Source organism: Neopelma chrysocephalum, unplaced genomic scaffold (genome assembly GCF_003984885.1).
Source record: "Neopelma chrysocephalum unplaced genomic scaffold, ASM398488v2 Primary Assembly neopelma1_25, whole genome shotgun sequence".
Classification (NCBI taxonomy): domain Eukaryota; kingdom Metazoa; phylum Chordata; class Aves; order Passeriformes; family Pipridae; genus Neopelma; species Neopelma chrysocephalum.
Genome location: NW_020897694.1, coordinates 3415319 through 3436847, shown reverse-complemented (window position 1 = coordinate 3436847; position 21529 = coordinate 3415319). Strand labels below are relative to the sequence as shown.

General features: G+C 35.0%; 1 protein-coding gene across 7 annotated transcripts in view; it reads left to right on the top strand.

Moving 5' to 3' along the window:
• The window catches only part of PCDH17 (protocadherin 17), a 92957-nt gene extending 74151 nt beyond the window's left edge, over positions 1-18806 (top strand). For 4 of the 7 annotated variants that reach the window (XM_027674267.1, XM_027674269.1, XM_027674270.1 and 1 more), the window contains 2 exons: positions 4977-5051; positions 13939-18806. In XM_027674267.1, the coding sequence (XP_027530068.1) occupies positions 4977-5051; positions 13939-14621 (758 nt within the window). In that variant the 3' untranslated portion in view covers positions 14622-18806. Of the gene's footprint in view, positions 1-4976; positions 5052-9245; positions 9294-13938 lie in introns of all 7 variants that reach the window. The other 3 variants (XM_027674273.1, XM_027674272.1, XM_027674271.1) reach the window with 2 other exon arrangements.
• Positions 18807-21529: the final 2723 nt, after the last annotated feature.

Sequence of the window (21529 nt, the reverse complement as noted above, 5' to 3'; positions counted from 1 at the left end):
CCAGCAACTTTTTTTCATCTGATTTTACAGGAAGAACTCATTTCTGTGTGTTTTCCCAATTAAAAGCATTGGTTTTATACTTTTTGGGGGGACTTTGAGATGAACATGAACATAAATGTTAAAACAACTTCAAAAGGCCTTCAATTTAGTATTAGTTCTATACAACTATCTCCATCTTTTAGAGTATTACTGTTCTGCATGGTCTGTGTAACCAAAGAACAAGATTTTCCATGTTCTTTGATCTTTTAAAAATATACTAAAATCTGAAATCAATTGCTTTTCCTGAGTCTTGACTTTGCTGGCAACAGTGAGCTGAATAATGTACTAACATGTAGAGTCCCCCTAATAACAACAACAAAAAAAAAGAAATGACAACTCTTCAGAATCAGACCAGCTATGTCTAGCAAATGATTAAATGCTCTGAAGTCTGATGTGGATAAAAGAGGAGACAACAACAATCAAGAAAGGAAAAAATAAAAGGAGAATAAACAGAAAAAAGAATTCCAGCTAAAACAATCCAATTTGATTAAAAAGCTGTACAAAGTGTCAAATGTCATGCTAAGAGAAAAGCATAATCTCTATCCAAAGTTACTCAGGAGGCAGAGCTAAAATATTTTGATCATAACCACAGTACAGAGCTCATTGCATATCTTGCCAAAAATGGCTAGGCTTCACGAACGAAGATTTAGGAAGGCTCTATCCACATTGGTTACAAGCACGCTGGTGGCTAATGAGGCCAATAGGAGATAGACATATCTGATTGCAAAAGGCACAGCAGAAAGACTCCTTAGGTGGTATATTCTGCAAGACACGGTTCTTTCTGCGTTGTCTTTTCTCCTCGAGAGTGATCCTGCATGCGTTCTCAAAAGCATCAGCAGCATTATAGATGGTGTGTCTCCAGACCTCCTGATTTGAGACCAGAGTAGACCAGTTATGATGATCAATATGGCCGAGGCTGAGATGTTGTTTCAGGGAGTCCTTGTATCTTTTCTTCAGGGCTCCTCTCTTGCGGCAGCCGGTGGCAAGTTCACCATAAACATATCTTGCCAATAATGCAAAAATAATGCTACCAAAAAAATCATATATATCCTTTCATTTATTTCATTTGCATTCACCATCTAGGTTAGAGGGATTTTACCTAGGTAATACTAGGGACAATTAAGTCTGTTTAACACAGAGACAGATGCCAGATGTAAGCATGTAACAGTTACAGAAGAAGCATATGCATAGTATCAGCTCTACAAATAGTCAGGCTCCCTAGGCACTCAACAGTTTTGAAGCTAAGGGAGGGAATGTTTTTATGTTGTAACATTTTCCCTTGGTGGTAGGAAATTAGCTGCCTTGTATCCATCATCAGCTGGAACTGCAGAGAGTCACTTGAGAGCTTATAAATAAGTTTAGAACTCTGCTAGACTGTTTCTTAGATACCTGAGATGCAGTGTGTATACTGTGCCTGTGCATAGGCACCTGTGTAATAGGTGGACACAAAACAAAACAAAAAGTTTAATTTTTTTTTCCCGTAAGACAATTTTTGCTTGCCTTAATTCCTTAGATAATATAATTCCTTAGATAATATAATTCCTAATATAATTCGAGGTCAGGCTGAGCCCTGCTTTCAGATAGGCTGCTTTATTTTTGTCTCTTTAGGAATTAAAGCCATTGTTTTTCTTAAAGAAAAACAAAGCAAAGCTACATTTTTATTTGGAAACTCAGAGGCTGTTTTTGAAGAACCATGCAGTAGATATTGGGGCTCAAATTTCTCTACTTTCCATATCTGTGATACTCAGAATTCAAGCCAATAATAACTGTACAGGTTTCTTGCCTTTTTTTTTCCAATAGAATAAAAAGCCTGGGAGGAGGGTGACACATTAAAATCAAGTCATGGTGGAAAGCATACATGAAATTCTAAATCAAGTAAATATTATAGTGATAAGTTCCAGTAAATGAAAAGGTTGTTTTAAATACCCTGAGAAAGTTAATAATGATGCATATCTAGAATAGTTTTCACTGCATTTTATAGCATGTCTTCACCATTTCTAGGGGTGTAGTATCTTCATCACCTCTACAGATTTAAGATTTTCTTAAAGAATGTCAATAGATTGATACTGACTGACATATTCTGAATCCTTCAGTGGCTTTAAAGGAAGCATCTGCATCTCTTCCTTGTTTTACCTGAACAGTGTTTAACTTATCTAATGCCTCAATGCTGATTTCCTCTGGAGGGTGTTCAGATAAATAAGATGAGGGCACAGCTAACAGAAATTACCCTGACTACATCTTACTTGGTGCTGTTCGTAATTGGCCTTTATGTCTATCTCCAAGACAAAAATACACTTTTTATAAGAACATGGCTCGGATTAGTGGTTGCTACACACCAGAAAAATAGCTTAACAGTTAGCAGGCTTAAAAAGCAAAGATATTAGTGAAAACAAAGAACACATAATGATGGCATCTTTGGAAATTGATAATTTTTCTTAAAGATATCTTTTGTCACATCAAAGCACTCTGACATCCACTCAAAAGTTGACGCTATAACAAATGAAAAGATGACAAGTAAAATAGTGTGTCTCAGTTGAGCAGCTCAACTGCTGCACATAAATGTAACTAGCAGGAGAGATTTTTCTGTATTACGGTTGTTGATATCTATAATCTCCTCAATCCTTGAAATATAAGAAAGTGATCTGGAACTTAGAGTTTTTAATGAAGGATCAAGGGAAAGGAAGATATGAATATTCTGAAGGTGTTTTCAGTAAGTGTCTTTCAAAAATTAGTTTACTATTCATGGAGAATCTGAAAATACGGTGTTGAATCTGTTTACATGTATAATTCTCTTTGCCAAACTAGTTGTATTTAGAAAGTCAGATTTGAAAAAGATGCCCTTAATTAGCCTTTCTGATTGATCTAATTGGAGCAATATCCAGGCAGAAATTTAAGTAGGATAGCATTATCAAAATCAAATTGCTAAGTGAATGGGGGTTCTTCACAAATTGGCATAAAGGTAATCCCATTCTGCAAATCTCTTTCAAAGGTGGCAATAGAACACAACACCAGCAATCTGTCAAACAATAGTCCAGGAGACCATCTAATCATACAATATTGAATATGTTACTTAGATTCTATATTAAACTCTTAAATAATTTCTTTTTTTCTAAGAATATTTTTCTGCATCCATATGTCCAAGTGAGAGTTCCTTGAGATGTCTGGGCAACTTCAGGGATTTTCTGAGAGCGGCATCATGAAAAGTGTTCTTCTCTCTGTTCTGTCAGATGCATTGTACCTCCCATGAAATCTAAAATATATGACCCACTGATGACATCAACCTTTTGAAGCAGAGAATGATACCCAGTAGGCTTTTGCATCTCTTTGTATAAAACAGACATGGTCTCATTATGGCTGTTAAAGGATATTTTGAATGTAAATCCAAGCATACTAAGAGGAACGTGGAGGAAAAGACTGTCTTTTACCAAAGTGGCCAGATTTTGAATGGTTCAATATCTATATAGCCTTTATAATTATTTTCATGAGACTTTGCAAAGGAAAACAGATAGCATTTGAAAAGCTTTACTGCATTGATTCTGCTTTGGTCAAAATGAGGCTCCTACACGGAAACCAACAGATTCTGTCCACTCAACAGAGCTTACTTATAGTCAGAATGTAAACACAGCCATCAAAAGTACATAGAAATAAATTTCTTCAGAAGCTTGCCATGTCTCTCTCCTCAGTGGCACCCTCCTCAGTCAATGTCTATAATCAAGTTGTCATATCCAAATCTGAGGTAGGTTTACAAAGCAAAAAGCTTAGTGCCTTCTGATTAAAGATTTGTATACTGCGATAATTGGCAACCGGTGAAGAAGGTTCAGTGGTGTAATATATAGATAATCATTGGTGGCTTGATGGTGTGACAGATGGGGATAGCATCTTAAAATTATGGAGCATTTATATTGGTATTTTCAGGAAATGTCAACAGTGTGATTATATTTTCATTAATGTTGTCTTTTCTTCCCATTCATTGCTTTTGTTTGTCATAATCACTTGTTACCTTTTGTCTCTAACTATACAATCTGTTAATATTTGTATAGGATGCCTCACAGTGGTCCTGGTTAATGACTATATTCCTAAACATTGACGCAGTACAATATGTAGTATTTACTAAATATTGCATATTAGATATGGAAATTATTGATACTATAATTATGCCTAGCTCACAATAAAGTTAGTAAAAAAATTTGAATATCATGCAAATTATGCAAATGGTTACACAAATTCAGTTAGATTTCAGATTTAAGAGTCATTGCATTTTTAGATTCTAGTGTTGAAGCAATCCCATTGAAAAATCTGTGGCACTGCCTTAATCAAGAGTATGAAAATGTGTTATACTAAAAATGTATAAAACCTTTTTTCTTCTGTTAATTACTGCAGTTTTGTTTTCCTTAATTCTCAGGAAAAAGCTTTGGAGCTCTACAACAAAGATTTACAGTTTAAAACTATGAATTTGTCATATTACTGAAGTTTCCCACTAGCTTCTCAGCTATGGGCAGGGCTGGCACAGCTAGCCTTTGTGTATTTGCTCACTGCAGCCTTAGGCCAGGAAGAGTTTTTTATGGTGGAATGGGGAAGAGACCAAAATATCTTTTCATGATCTCATATGGTCTTTTCACTGCAAATTACAGTCAGGGCCAGCCAACTTATAGGCAAACCATTGGAAACCAACTTCTGGGTGTCCATTCTCCTCTTTCTCACCTGATAGGAGTAAATGAGGCATCCTTTTTACTGGTCAGATATTTCCAGTTCACTGCCAACTATAAACTTAAGTGTTTGTACCTTTGAGAAGCACAGTGAAAAATTTCAAGGGCTGTGAGCTGTGTCTGGGCCACAGATAAAAGCTGTTTTTCTGCTGTGGAAGTTTTGTCATTGTTGTGAATTTTGGAAGCAGAGCCTATCCATGTCTGTGACTCACAGTTTTGATTTGCCTCCAGAACAGCAAGGCAGAGGCCAAAGACCCATTGTTGGGATCTGTGGACCAGCCCGCTGTGAGGATGGAAAATTTTCAGGTAACACATCTTTCTCTTACATTGTCTTTAAATAAAAATACATGATTGCCATTGAATTATAAACATGAAATTAAAGCATACTTCTGTAAGAACTATATTAAATGTTCTATGTGCTCCATGTAATCCTGAAATATTCCTCCAATATTGTTCTCATTTTGGACAAATGAGAACAAGAATTAAATCCATAGGCCATAATATTTTTATGGCTTTTGAAGTGTTTTATGCCATGTCAATATAAAACATATATTGCCTTTATCCTACATTCGGAAAGCAAGCAAACAAAACCAAGCAAACAAAGCCCCAACAACCAAAACCAGGGAAACTGAGTAAGGATTATAGACCTCAGAAACTTTTATTTTTATTATTAGGAAGAGATCATGAGATCCAAGAGGTTTAAAAATGTGGCAGTTCACTCTTATTTTACTGCCAGTCATTTCGCTAACCTGAGCTACATAATTACATTACCTGACTGAAAGAAGCTTTTAAACAGACAAGTCAATATAAATACTCAGGTTGGAGACAATTCTGTTTAATAACAGCAAGAATGTGTATAAAACTATTTGTTTACCTCTACTCATTTCTGTCAAAATCAATTGTAATTAAACAGAAATCCAACCACAGAAGCAGTACTTTAGCTGATTCTTCTCAATAGAAGTGTCATATAGACCCAGTGTTTAGGACATGTCAAAGTAGCCATTATTTTTCTCCTGTAATAAATATCTCCTTATAGTAATTTCACTTCTTTAGTAAAGACAATTGCCCATATCAAATTAAAAAAAAAAAAAACAACAAAAAACCCCCCCAAAAAAGGTAAACCACCATTTCATATAAATTCTGGGAGGTTTTCTGGTCATATTTCAGGAATTACTGAAGTTCTGAAAAGCAGAGTTAATTGCATTCTCTGTTAGATATTATTTGGCATTTATTGTCCATCTGCTTACACATATGTACCGAAGATACAGATCTTTCATATCTATTCAGGGTATTAAAAATATCAAATATAATATTATTTTATTAGTCTAAAGCAAGTACTGGTGGTCCTTATTTTTTTTTTTCATAGAATGATGTGGGTCAGAAGGGACCTTAAAGATCATCTAGTTCCTACCCCTCTGCTGTGGACAGGGACACCTTCCACTAGACCAGGTTGTTCAAAGCCCCATCTGACCTGGTCTTGAACACTTCCAGGGATGGGGAATCACAGCTTCTCTGGGCAACTTGTTCCAGTGCCTCACCACCCTTACAGTCAAGAATAGTGTGTGGTTAGACCAGAGAAATAAAAGCTACAGAGAATTTTTCACCTTGTTTCATTACAGAATGAATTCTAAATGGAAATATTTTCAATAGTAAAATCAAGGGTGAAAGGAATTTATCTCTTAGACAAGTCAGTGTTAACTCTATGCATGCATTCATAGGCAGATCCTTTTCCTTGTAATGTGAAACAAGGGTCATCACAGATGTGCATTACTATTAACTCTGTAACGCGCTGAAGAATAGAGCATTTCAAGAGTGTGAAACAACACGCCTTCAAAAAAAAGGCAGCATATATTTTGAAATGGCTCCTCCAGTGGGTTTTTTATTTGGACCTTTTAGTTAATAGTTGTTCCAGTCAACTGAGTCAGCCAACAAACCATCCCTGACAATTAATGTTTATTTTTTAGTTTCCATAATTATAGAAAGAAAGAAAAAAAAAACTCAGAAAAAGGTGTTTATGCAATGGTAAAAGCTAGACGTCACATGTTGAAAGAGCAAAAAGGAGTGAGTAAGATATCTGAAAGATGAGCTTTCCCAGGACAATAAAAAATAACAAAAGCTACTGACATTTTTAAATAGTCAGTGTTATTCATGTAGTTATCTAGCCATATTCTTATTTAACCCTTATCAATGAACATATGGTAATAAAAAGCTACATTTTGTGAGTAAAAAGTTTAGAAAAGAAAGGACTTGAATGACCCTCTACCTGGTCAGATCTTATAAATGGTAATATTCCTAGCTCTGTCTGTCTTGTTTAATTTAAAATACAATTTGATAAAATAATTTACAGGTTTTGTGAGTAATGTGATGGTATAGGACTAGGTGTAGATCTAGATCTACGTCTAGGTATATATCCAGACTTGTGTATAAGGAAAATCAGACTTTAAATATAGGTAGATACATTTATTTACATAAATATATATAAAAATATATACTTATATGTGCATATATTTATAGTTTAATTTTCCTGTACTGGTTTAAAAGTTAACCAGCAGGGGAAATGAACTCAACTCAAAAGAGAGATTATAAGTCAGAATAACAATTTATTAAAATAATACAATAAGTACAATTATACAGACAGACAATTGGTTTGAACCCACAAAACCCAAATGTATAACCCAGCACCCTGGGGCATGAACAGAAGTGGTGTTCCTTGGCCCCCCCCGAGTCCAAAGTAAAGGGAGAGGGGAAAAACCTGCTGGTGGGAGAGCTGCTGCAGTCTGGTCAGAAAGTGGTGATTGCAGTCCAGTTGATGGTGGTGGTCTCAGTCTAGTTGAGAGCGGTGGTCTGCAGTCTTCCTCTGGATCCCACGAGTGGTGCCAAGGTTCCGAAACTCCCAGTTTGTATATTCTCCAGTTCAGGCGGGAGTGCTCAGTCCCTCCCTCAGAGTGGGCAATTCCATAAAAGGGCATGAGGAGTGCTCAGTCCTTTCCTCAGAGAGGGGAATTCCATAAAAGGGTATCAGAGCGGGGAATTCCATAAAAGGGTATGAGGACAGGAACATCTTCCCATCTCGCAGGCCTCTACTGACAACAGTTGTTGGGAAATGGCATGGAAGGCTATAGAATACACAGTTTTGGGTTACACTCATCCAGTGATGAATTGGTCCCAGCCGTTCTAACCAGGACATTTCCATATAAAGAAGTCTGGACATTTACTATTAAGCTCTATGGAGTACTTTGATTCAGAGTATAGTGTTCTTCATCTTATAAGCACAGGACATTAAATATTTCTTGAAAATGTTTGCATGGTGATGTTTACTTTTCATTTGTTTTTCTGCTTTGTGTGTATGTGTACTTTAAATGATTAGGGTATGTTTAAATTACAGCAAATATTTTGTTTATTGACCTGATTTGACCACACTGAGTCACTGTTTAAAAAAATTATAATTCTTGAGTTTCTTCTTTGTTATCATTATGCAAATTTCATAAAATTAATGAGTCAAAATAAGATATCTCCATTTTAGTCATTGAAAGAAACCGGCTATCTAAAGTATTAATCAATTAGTTTTATAGTGCAAATGAAATCAGTAGCCATAATTAATTCTGTTCAAAATATTTATAAGGAAATCATAGGAAATTATGGATATCACGCTTTAAGTATCTATTTCTTTTAGCTTGCTATGGAAGGCAGATGTTAAATACATCTCCTATAGAATAAAATATGTAAGATATGTTTTATCTTGCACCAAAAGTACATATCTTGCATTGCATTTTGTGTGTTGCTAGTATAACTTTCATTCTATACCATCTCTAAATTTCTATCCAGAATATATTTCCCATCTAAGCGACTGTTGTTTACAGATAACTTGTTTCCTTTTCTTTCTGTGGCTGATAATTTTGCAATTCTATTTTAGTGTATGCTCTCCCCTAAGTGCATAAAGCACTTCTGACTGTTTACCCTTAAAACTCTAGAGAGTTAGGAAAACCTCTAGACTGCTTCTGTTTATTGTACACACATGCACTGTTAAGGGTTTATTTTCAACAGGAGAGAGACAAGTACAGAAATAAAGACCAATGACACATATCACTCTACTGGCACATCCTGTTGTACAGCACAGCATATGACCTATTTTACATATATATATTTATATATTTACCTTTAAATTGATTCTGTTTTCTCATATGCACTAATTTGGCCCTTGGTGGTGATAGTTTTTGTGTTGTAGTCTCTGCTACTCGTAAAAAAGTCCCTGTTTGATTTTCTTCACTGTCTGCTAGCTGTAGCAGTCAAAATTACAGGCTAATGGTTAGACAAGCAGCTTGTAATATATAATAATCAATACTCAAAATCCATTTCCTATGATGTGACATAAAAGCATGAAGTGAAAAGACACAGATTTTCAGGACTAGAGCTCCAATGCTCATGCAATGCAAGTGGTTTTCAATTCAAGGTCATTCAGTATTTCTTTTTTCTTCTTTTTTGGCTTCATATTTAATTCAGTCACTTCTATGATGCCCAGGGAGCAGAAATGGAGAGTTAGTCGATACTGTGAGTAGAAATGCAAGTATAAAAACTGCTTTAACAAATGCAGGAAATGAGAAGAGGAAGGAAGATATGGCATGCGATATATATATATATAACATATATATGCTACATGATATACATCTCTTTTACTTAGAGATAGGCAGCAAACTTTGCATTTTTGTTGACAGTAATGAATAATGTAAACACTGTGTAAGGCTTCTCCTCATACCAGTGTATGTATATGTGAAAGAGCTAAAAACATAAATCTTCAAACATAACTTGATTGCAACAAATTAACCTAATGAGTCTTGAAAATCTCAAAGCATAGTTTTTGGCACAGTACTGAATACCTAGTATAATAAACTTATTTCCAGTGACTGACAACTTCTCTGATCCTTACCTTGTATCTGAAGTTTGTTCATTTCAATCTCAGTTTAAGGAAAAAAAATTAATTTTTTTGGAAGAAATACAGTTCAGTTGAGTTTTAGAAAAAAGTAATTTTCCAAATCGAATTTCCCAGTTCTATATTTCATGTACATATATATGTTGTAAATGTTGATAGAAGAGAATTGTATATAAATATATATGAACATTTCTTTGATGTATTGTAAGATAATATGACATAGAACTACTACCTGAAAGACAGTAAGTATTTCCCTTCACAATGGCCTTTTTTGGTGAAATAAAATAGACTGTAATGTATTGAAATCTTCCCAGCAGTGTTCAGTGGGGGTCTCCCAGTACAGTGTGAGGTCTTGACACATTCAACATGGTTAGAAAGTTTTACAGGAAGTACTACCGTTGGGTTTTGTTTTTTTCCTGAGAAAAAGGAAGGAGCAAAGAGGGAGCTTGCTTCGCTGGAATAATTGAAAAGAGAGGAGCAGAGAGAAGTACTGGTCCATTGATTGTGCAGTTCTGAACATTTTATGGCAGCTAACATGCAGCAAGGTTTATTTTCACCTCTTGTTAAGAAGCAACAAAATTGTTTACAAATATCCATACAGAGGATAGTTAAACTTACAAAATAATAGTTGGAAGTCTGATTAGTTGTTTAGGTTTGAAAGTGCCAGAAAATTTTTACTCAGCATTGTCATGAATTCCATATATAAGAAAAATATTTTGAGATATATCTAGGGAAAATCTTAAAGAAAATACCTATTATTTCTCCTTACTATATAAGTCCACTTTTAAAGCTAGAGACTGAGCTTGCCACAAATCTTCTCTGAAGGATTAGGAGGATGAGAAAAATAACAAAATTATTTAATAGCAAGCATCTGAAAAATCTAAAGTTCTAAATTAACATTGGAACAGTTTGGCTTGGAGCACTGTTTTTTTATTTCTACTGGATTTCTCTGATAAAGTGTTATCAAACTTGGCTAATATTAACTACTGCCACGCTACAACTCAGAACTTTCCCCTCCGATGCTCTTGCCCCATGTGTTTTTTAAAATATATTGATTTGGTTTGTTTCGTGAAGTTTTATGGGTTTGCTGCTTTTTTTTTTTTTTTTTTGAGGGGTTCATTTGTTTGTTTTGGATTTTTTTTGTTTGGTTTGCTCTTGGTTGTGTTTTGGTTTTGGTTTTATTTTTTCTTTTTTTTTCAGAGAGAATAGCAGTTTCACTCACCTGTTTTAAGCTGCAGCTTTTTGATGCTATAGAAGCTCCAGAAAACTAGATACAGAGAATTTTAGTGGAGGTGAACTAATGGGTAGAATGAGGTATATAGCTATGTCCTTTATTTGTATGGCTCCCATTTCATTAAGCAATTGCCAGACATATGTTGTGTGGCATATGTCCATGGTTATGCATACCAATGCCATCACAGGCAAGTGAAGTAAAATGAAACACAACAAACTTAAATTTCTTCCTTAAACTCTTTTTAGTTCTGTCACTGTGTTACTGTCCCAACGTCAGGGTGTCTTTTATTCTTGTTTTTCATCATGATAGTTCTATTTTTTAGTGTATACTAAAATCAGTGTGCAGATTACTTTTCCTTGGAGTTCAAAGAATCATAGAATGGTTTGGGGTCAGAAGGGATCTTGAAAGATCTGCCATGACAGGAATATCTGTCACTAGATCAGGTTGCTCACAGTCCCATCCAACATGACTTTGAAATCTTCCAGTAATGGGGCATCCACAATTTCTCTGGGAAATCTGTTTCAGTTTCTCACTACCCTTATGTCAAAGAGTTTCTACCTCACGTATCTACAATCTAAATCTGCTTTCTTTCAGTTTATGCAGCCCAGGACACAACTGGCTTTCTGAGCCACACTGCTGCCTCTTGTTTAATTTTTCATCCACCAGTACCCCCAAGTTCTTCTCCACAGGTCTGTTCTCAATCTGTCCAGCTCCCAGTCTGTATTGATACTGGTAAACTCTCCAACCTAGGTGTTGGACCTTGCACTTAGCCTTGTTGAACTTCATGAGGTTCACATGGTCCTCACCTTTCAAACCTGTCAAGGTCCCTTTGGAGGACATCCCTTCCCTCTAGCGAATCAGATGCACTACTCAGCTTGTTGTGATCTGTGGGCGCACTCAATCCCACTGTCTCAACAATGCAGATACTAAATAATGTTAGTCCCAGTGTAGACCCTGGAGGGACACCATTCATTTCTGGTTTCCACTTGAACATTTCAGCCATTGACAGGAACTCTTTGCATGTGACCACCCAGACAGTTCCTTATCGATCTGACAGTCCATCATCAAATCAATCTATCTTCAATTTAACAGCAAGAATATTATGCAGGACCACATCAAAGACCTTGTCCACTGATGCAATGACTCCATCATAGAAGACCCCTGGATTAGTCAGGCAAAATGGTGAAGCCATGTTGTCTGTCTCTAATGACTCCCTATCTCCCATGTGTTTTGATATATCTTCTAGGAAGATCTGTTCCATTATCTTACCAGGTACACAGGTGAGGTTGACTCACCTCTGTGAATTTTATATTTAAAGCCTTTATGTCACATTCTTTTCCTCAACAATCACTCTGTTCTGCTGTCCCTGTACCTCATTCTCTCTTGCTTTTGATATTTTTTAGGACCTGCACCATACTTAGATTTCAAAGTCTTCTAGGAAGGGAGCACATATACAGTTTGACACTTTTTCACAGAACTGTGTCATTAACAAGTATCAGTTCTGAGTAAATTATCTCATTCCAATTTAACTGATCATTGTGACATAACACAATTTTACTTAAATTTAAATCATATTTGCTCATATATTTTTAGAAAGGTGAAGAGTCAAAACTGTTTACACTATTGGATTCTCGTAGATCAGCTTTGGTATTTCTTTTGTGTCATGTTTTCACAGTGCAATCATCCATTAATCTGGTGGTGATATAAGATTAGTAGGAATTCATTTTCTAATTTAGAAAGATGATGATTGCTTAAATTTTTCCTATGTTTGGGTCAACATGTTTGTTCTGCTTTTCTGAAGACTTGTTGTGCATGTATCTGTATGTTTGCTTCATCTATGCATTTAAAGGTGTACTAACAGCTTTTTGTCTAACTGGAATTCCAGTCATTTTTTAAATACTAAATTCCTCAAATAAAATTAATATTGAACCCATCAGCCCATTTTGTGAAAGAAAAATACTTCATAGCTAAAGATTAATGTGTAGTACACTGAAACCTAGAGATGATAAAAGGATTTATTCTATTTATTGTTTTTCTTATCCCTGATATTTGGTTAGAGTCAGGAGTACAATTGTAAAATAGTAAATGTTGGCCCAAACATAATCTATTAATGTAAACGACAGACGAGCTAAGGTTTTTAAAGCAGAAAGTTTTCTTTGAATTGTAAAACAGGCAGTATCAAAATTTATGTTCTAAAAATGAAGCAAAGAAATCTCATTTAGCTATATACTTTGAAAGAAATAGAATATAGAAATCCTATCTGAAAACATTATCAGTTCAAATAGTGTGTCACAGTTTGTCATTCTTCCAAATTGTATGTATTGAGCAAATCCGTTTTCACTTACTTGCACCAAAACAAAAAAGGGAAAAACTGATTACATGATCCATACTCATGTCTAATAAAATTGCAATATGCACTTTCTGACAGGCTTATATTTAATGCATACTGATGGGAAATTCTAGTTCTCTGTTCTCAGCAGGAAAAGTAGGATTTTAAGAAAACCTTTTTATTTTTTGACTGTCACACAACATAACAATTATAAATGAAATGGAAGTGACAAGAATGAAAAACCAGCTTGCTGATTTTTATGAAGTGTTTGTATTTCCAGAAAGGCACTCATTGCAGTTATTTGATTTGAAAAATTAATCCTTATAATTCCTTTTGAGTTCCTTAAGTACTGTTCACTCTTTTCCAGGATGAGTTTTACAGAACAAAGCCTAACAGATTTCTACAGCAGATTAGTTTACACATGAAGCTCAATTCCACTGAGAATGATTCTGTAATGACCCCTTTATATTTCCATTGGGCTGTGTGAATGCTTTAATATGTAGAGAACAGAGCTAAATAAATCTATTGTCTCAACTAACACGTTTATGCAAAACTTCTGAAATATTTAATTATATCTTCTTCTTTTTCTCCATAATTAAGAAACCAGATATCAAGGCCATCATGTGTTTATTATCGCCTATCCATTAGACTAAATAAATTCACTTATAATTAGGGTTTTTTCTCTTTCTCCTTTGTTTTGCAGAGCAAGAAGAATGTGTTAACTGCACAGATGAATGCAGAGTGCTTGGTCATTCTGACAGGTGTTGGATGCCACAGTTTCCTGCAGCCAGTCAGGCTGAGAATGCAGATTATCGCACAAATCTCTTTGTACCCACAGTTGAAGCTAATGTTGAGACTGAGACATACGAAACTGTGAATCCCACTGGGAAAAAGACTTTTTGTACATTTGGGAAAGACAAGAGAGAGCACACTATTCTCATTGCCAATGTTAAACCTTACTTAAAAGCCAAACGTGCCCTGAGTCCTCTGCTTCAGGAGGTTCCCTCAGCATCGAGCAGCCCAACCAAGACATGCATTGAGCCTTGCACCTCGACAAAAGGACCACTGGATGGTTGTGAAGTGAAATCAGGAGCCTTGGCTGAACCCAGCAGCCAGTACTTGTCAACTGACAGTCAGTATCTATCACCCAGTAAACAGTCAAAAGACACTTCCTTCATTGCATCAGATCAGATGGCTAGGGCCTTTGCAGATGTACATTCCCGAGTGAGCCGAGACTCGAGTGAGATGGACTCTGTTCTGGAGCAGTTAGACCGTTCAGCCCGGGATCTAGGCAGGGAGTCGGTGGATGCCGAGGAAGTTGTGAGAGAAATAGACAAGCTCTTGCAGGACTGTCGGGGAAGTGACCCTGTGGCCATCAGAAAGTGAGGGGGAAAATGGACAGGCTGACAGTTTGGTTCTTCTTCAGCTGGTTAAAAGTAAATAAATAAATAAATCCCCTGCTTGTAACAGAATTAACAGGAATGAAGGAAGACCAATGCTGCTTTAAGGCTTTTAGTGAACATCTGAAGTGCCCACAAGTATGTTCTTTTCACTGCTCTTTCTTTTTGACAGATAACACTGGTTTCATTTTGACCAAACTTTCATTAGGACAGAGTCAAGTACACAAAGAACAAAATGAAAGAAGAAAAGACAGTGCCATTTTGACAATCTGATAGGAAGGTGTGGAAAGATGGAGTGGAAATACGTGTGATACTTTAAGACTGTCCTCAAATAGCTGATGCTGACTTTACTGTTTACGTATAAACCCCAAGAAAAAAAGGGTTGTATAATGCTGATCTGTGGTGGATTTCCAGCAGTCGCCACAGGCTTCTATTGAAAGTCCCATAAAGAGTTATTGTAGTAGTCCAAGTGACATCAAACATTAACATTCATTTGTGGTAAATATTTATGTACAAAGTTATCTGCCACAAATATGGGAAAGAAAAAAAGAACAATAAAACAGAAAGAACCATTCCAGAACATTATTCAAGGAAACATATCCTAATCATTAATGAAACACTTCATATCATATTAAGGTTAAGTGTAAAATGATATAGTCCATCTTGTCCTGCACACACATAAGCTAACTCACTTGATAAAAAAGAAAAAAAATTAATATCTATTTAGCTTTTTAGTGTCCAACAAAGCTATAAATAGTTAGTGATAAGTTTTAAAAAAAAAGGAAGTAAAAAGAAGTTTGAAAAAAAATAGAGTTACCTTAAGGGTAATACAGAAAAGAAATTAACATTATTAACACTTTTTTATTCATTTGTGGACACTAAAATAGCTCAGGAGGGTGAAAATGTCTTAGGCATCCACAAAAATCACATGGTCATTTAAATGTGCAAATGTAAGAAAATTCAGTGTGTTTACATCAAATGACATATTTTTATTGATTTATTGCAGATTCAGTGCATATGAGCCAAATTGTTGAGTGTATAAGAGCTATATTGTGTATTTTATTAAATTAATATATAGTTGTGTTGCAAAAATATTTGGGCTTATATTGTAAATGGCAAGTGTTGCCTCGGTAGCTGTCGAACTCTATGAGTTTTGTTTTTTCCTGCTTCCTTTTCCCCATGGAATATGGGAAGCAGCGCCTCAGAGCAAAGTCTCTTGTTTAATGTATGGTCTACGAAGTACTGCAGTACATAATCTGTTCAAAATGTGTTTGAGTGAGCTGATGGAGCTAACTGAACAGCCTACAAATACATCCATCAGTTATGGTTATGTGCAAGTCCTTGTAGAAGCTTCTATTGCAAACCCATGTGTAATAACAAAAATTACACTTGAACCAACAGCTGGAACCTCCTTGGTTTGTTTTTTTTTTTTTTTTTTTCAAACACATGCAGCCAGCCTGTTTAATGTAGGATATTTGATTGACTTCTTCAGAGATGACACCATTTCCGAAGTTTTGGTATAAAATTCATAGAGCTGAAAAATGTTTCAGTGCCAATATGGCATAAGGAGTATTTCATCTGATTCTTCAGAATATGCAATTGCTTACTGCAGTTCTAGATAAACACTGGTTATTTTGGAGGGTGGTTTTAGTTTGATTTTCACTTGAATAGTATTTTCAGATAACTTGGTATATAGTTTCTAGGTTTGTTTTTTTTTTTCTAAGAGTGTTTTTATTGCATTTGAAAAATTCAAAATTACTTTCAGGTATAACTTAAAAAACAACACACATTCAAAATGAACTTGCACAGAACAAGAAGAAGCAGAACAATAAAATTACTAGCTCAGGATTTGTCCCTTATATACTTCAGATAGTCCGTTGAAAATATCACTATGGCACATTTTTAAAAAATTAGGTATTGGGTTTATTAAATTTAATCTGTACTATAAAAACACTTATAAACCAGATTGTCACTCTGAAAAACCATAAGCCATAGTCTGTATCTGTTCAAGAAAGAAGGTTGACCCAACAACCTATTTTGGTTTTGGGATTGCATTTAAATGGTGATTCTTAGCTAGTCAGTCCTACAATGAATTGTCTTTGGGAGACAACCGTTCTGACGGTTTGCTTTTAGCTCCTCCTATTAAAGAAATCCACTATTAAATGCAAGAAAAGGATCTTGTACATGTCTTATCAAGCTACTCTCCATGTTTTGGACAATTTATGTATCTAAAATGTGGTGTTGTCTGTGTTATATAATTTTATTTTTTTGGCCAGGAGACCTGAGATTGGTTTTGCTTGATAGCTTGATAGCTTGAAATTCCATTGTGGAGAGGATTTCTTATTGTTTGATTGATCTTTTATATGTATTTTCGTGGTGCCCATCACTTCAGTGTCTGTGCACCAAATCTTTAGCTCTGCCAGTGAGATCCATTATTCAGCAAAATCTAAGCCAATATGTAAATGCAGTCAAGTGATGGAGATTTGTGTATTTTATAAATGATTTTAACACTGAATAACCAATTGTACAATTCATATATGTTTCTGAAGACATAAAACCACAACATTCTGAGAAAGGGCTGTGCCAATGTAAGAGGAATTTACCTTAAGGCTCTCTGTCACTAGTGATTTACTAACTTTAGCTGTTTAACACATTATCTGTATTTAGTAGTGATTATTTATTTACCAGTCTGAGGTAATTCAGAATTCATGACTCACAGCTTTATAGAAGAGTTTAGGAAACCTTGCTTTTATTTAATTTGGCTTATGACTGCCTTGTGTTGTAGAACTCTGGCATACTGCTTCCAATAAGGATATCCCAGGTTAAAACCTCTGTGTCACAATTTGGAATAGATGCATAATGAACCAATAAACCAGTAAAGCTTATACAATGTGAGTTTTGCTGGTTCAGTCAAAATTAACATGATTGTGTGTGAAGGACATACTGCACACAAAAGAATTTAAAAAGTGTTTTTTCTCCATGGTGTCTCTAATATCACCATTGGAGAAAGAGGCAGCATTGAAAGATAAAGTTTAGGAGTTATTTCGCTCATTTCTCACATATATGCTTTATAAGATTGGGAGAAAATATCCGCCACATGATTATAAAGAGAATGTTGGAGTTAAGGGAGGCAAGTTAAGCAACTAATAAATTTGTACTGTACACTGAACAGCGAATAAGGCATTCTATATCTTTTTCTAATTAACAAAAGCCAGAAACTGAGAGTTCCTTATACAATTGGCCAATCGAATCAGAACTCAAAATCAGACCTTTTTTTTTTTTTTTTAATTGACATATTTATCAGGAGGTTCTCCTGAACTGTGATTTGCCACTTAAGAATAGACATTTCCCAGTCCAAGTTACTCTAGAAGTCAAACGTTGCTCATAGTGGAGCAAGATGCATCATTCAAACAAGCTTTCATGCTGCTTGCTGTCAAATGAAAGGGCAATTGCTGAGGTCAAGTAGGAGTCTGAAGCCTAGCATAACACGCACACACTCATTATTGTTTAATTACTTTCTTTTTACATCAGGTAGTGATTATTATTGCATTAATTTAAATGGGAGTTTTGGCTATCAAGACTCGTTGCTTTGAAGTGTAATTGAATGAAATCTGATCAAGGTTTTGACTTCTCTGGCCCAATTGTGATACAGGTTGGCATTCTCATTTATCAGCCCCTGTCTCCCCATATGGCTCAAAGTTGCACCAGTGACTGGTGAATGACACAAAAAACCCCAAACAAAAGCAGCATACATTGTATGGATTTTCTCAACCACTATTGTTTAATGACTGTGTTTAATGTGACCTATCTGGAAAATGAGGACTACGAATAAAAAGCAATTACTAATAGTGGTGTTGCCTGCTTTTGCATTCATTAACACAGAAGAAATGTGTTAAACACTGCATACTACAGGGAGCCTGATGGTAATTACTTTGGAAAAGCAACTTGTGGCAATGCGGCTGTTACAGTTAGTTATCAGTTTGCCAAAAAAATGACAGTTCCTGCTTCATTTATTAGAAATGTGTAGCTGTTTTCTCTCAACAGGAAAGTGGTGAAGAGTTTTCATCAAGCTGGGTAGGTTTATCTTTTAAGCAGCTGATGCACTGAATCCCTACAGGCTGTTATTTGCTCATAGAAACATGGAGCTGAATAAAGGATATTTTGGTCTAGTGCACTGGTGTTAGTTCACCAAAAACATTATAAATCAGGGCATAAGTTCTCAAAGACTGTCAGAACAGCAGAGGAGATCAAAACACCGCTTAAGTATACTAATGGAGAAAAAAACCTGAAGAATGCAAAGGATTGGGGTTTGGTTGTGGGGTTTTTTTTCAAATGTCTTTTTTAAGAGTCTGAGCAATTTTGTTCATGTTGCTGTAAATAACGTGACAAGTTGCTGGGAAAAATATTTTTTCCCAGTTTTTTGTTATAATTTAACACTTTCATTAACCTCTTTTGTTTGATTGGTTTTTGTTATATTTGAGCATTATGATTAATCCTTAGAATGTATGGTCTTCTCTGTCTCTGTTCCTATGTGATTGTAGCAATGACATACCAAATTGTGTAAAGCCTGTACACCAGATTTTTTAGGGTTTTTTTTAGGAAGAGTTGGTTTGGCTTTTGTTTGTTTATTTTTGTTTCATTGTTTTGTTGTTTTTGGTTTTTGTTTTTATTTTGGTTTGTTTGTTTGTTTTTTACTAATAATTAAGTATACAGGCATTGCTTTTGACAGCTAAATAGAATTTTATCTTGTTCAGAATACTACAGATATTATAAAGATATGTTCTAGTCCTGTGGACAGAATTATCTTTTTTCTACATTGCATTTTTTCTACACGTAAGAAACAAAACCAGCCTGCATCTTGTTAGCTGGCCATCCTAAGGCACAGAAACCCACCATGGTTTTCTTCCCTTTTTCCTGTTACATATATTTGTCTTTCTACAGACTGAATTCCAAAATCTAGGAAGTCACTCTCTGTGCAGACTCCTGACAGGATGTACCTTATGCTGCTGATGGGCTCACTGGACATGGGATGTTACTCTTACTGTCTTCAGCTTTGTGCAATTCAAAGCTTTGCTGGATCCACAGTATATGTAGAACAAGTCATAAACCATCCTGGCTTTTCTTTACCCAGAATACAGTGTCATTGATTTCCCATTTGGAAAGTAGCCAGTCTGTCAAACAGAGATTCTTAGATCTCCTTTAAGCCAACCACGTATAACTGCTTCAGGGTGTTCACTCATGGGATAAATATCCATCTTTATCCTTTATTGAGTCTAAGACATGAAAGCAGCTGAAAGCTTATTTCTTCAGTTAGTAATGTTTCCCTAAAAATGAAATTTCTCCAGTAGAAAGGACAACTGTCTGTTGTATGCATAGCTTGATTTGTGAAAGGTCACCTTAGTTTCAGTAGTGCAAGAAGAAATGGATCAGGGAATTAATGAGTCATCTAAGAATTTTCTGAGATGTATATTCCGTAATGGATATGTTATGATAGTACAGTATCTTGATTTATTTATTGCCAATGGTTCCTGGTAATGCCTGGCTCACAAAAACATTTAGTTTGAATTTTGGGGAAACATTTTTCTCTCTTTTTTTAAAGATTTTGGTTGGTTGGTTGATTGGTTTCCTAAATATATACTATTTGGGCCCCTTTGTTATTTTTAAAATAAAAATATTGTTCTGGTATGGTTCCCCCCTTTCAGTTCTTTAGGCTGGAGATAATACCTTTTCCTTGGACAAGACTCCAAAATGTCTGCAAACATTATGAAATTTATCTTGGTGAGAGTTAATAGTGTAGGTGCAGCTTGAAACATATATTACTGGACAAGAGATTCATATTTTTACCTACTGAGGAATGGAATAATTAAAATTCCATTTCTTAAAATACATTTTATTTAATACTTTGAACACTAACTCTATGGAAATTTTATTATAGCGCATCTACTGAACTGCTGTCAGAGAACTAGGGGAACAGTCAGCCAGTTATCCTCAACTTTTTCCAAGTTAAAAGCAACATTGAAGTTGCCTCTGGAAATCAATTGATTGCTAGTGTAGTATAGAAAACATATTTTCATTATGTTTGAAGAAGAAATACTCCTTAACAAATTTGCAATTACATTTTGTAATAACTGCACATTTCCATCTTTTTAAGTGCAATCACATACAGAACTCTTTTGAGTGGTTTGATTTGAGAGTGATAAAAAATGGATCACTAGGCTGACGTCAACACTGAAATGGAAACACCATATCTGTCTGACCATCAGAAAATGACATTTATCTATTTCTGTTATTACTTTCTATAGGAAAATGTTCCATGCATATATTTTTTAAGCCTTTTACATCAGGTATTGATTATTATGATGGATGATATAATGATTTCTGCAAGTGTCCCTTTTATTAGTCATCACTCCTTCCTTTTCATATGTCCATTTGAAATTGTTTAATTGAAAATTTATCTCATTAAATTTAGAGCAGATTACCTCTCCATCTTCAAAGATATTTCACAGTTTATACCATATAATAAAAATATTAATAATAATATTTGTAGATGAGACCTCCATTTATTTCTTACAATTCTTTGGTTTAAAATTTGATTTGAGCTGCTAAAATAATATTTTATTTTAGCAATATTTTTATTTTTCAATTAAAATCTTTATCTTTTTATGAATAAATTCTTCGTTCACTATTGTGAGTTCAGTGGAAGATCCTGTTAAGAAGAGTGCCATACTTAATAAGCTGGACAGCTTTAAATAAGTATGTTTTCTTGGTAACTAAACATATAGCTATTTTGTCTTTAGTGAATATTATTTCTTTTTTGATTTTTTTGTCCAGAAATTATAAGAAAAAATAATCTGATATGTGTATTCTGGATAACTAATACATTTAATATCCTCT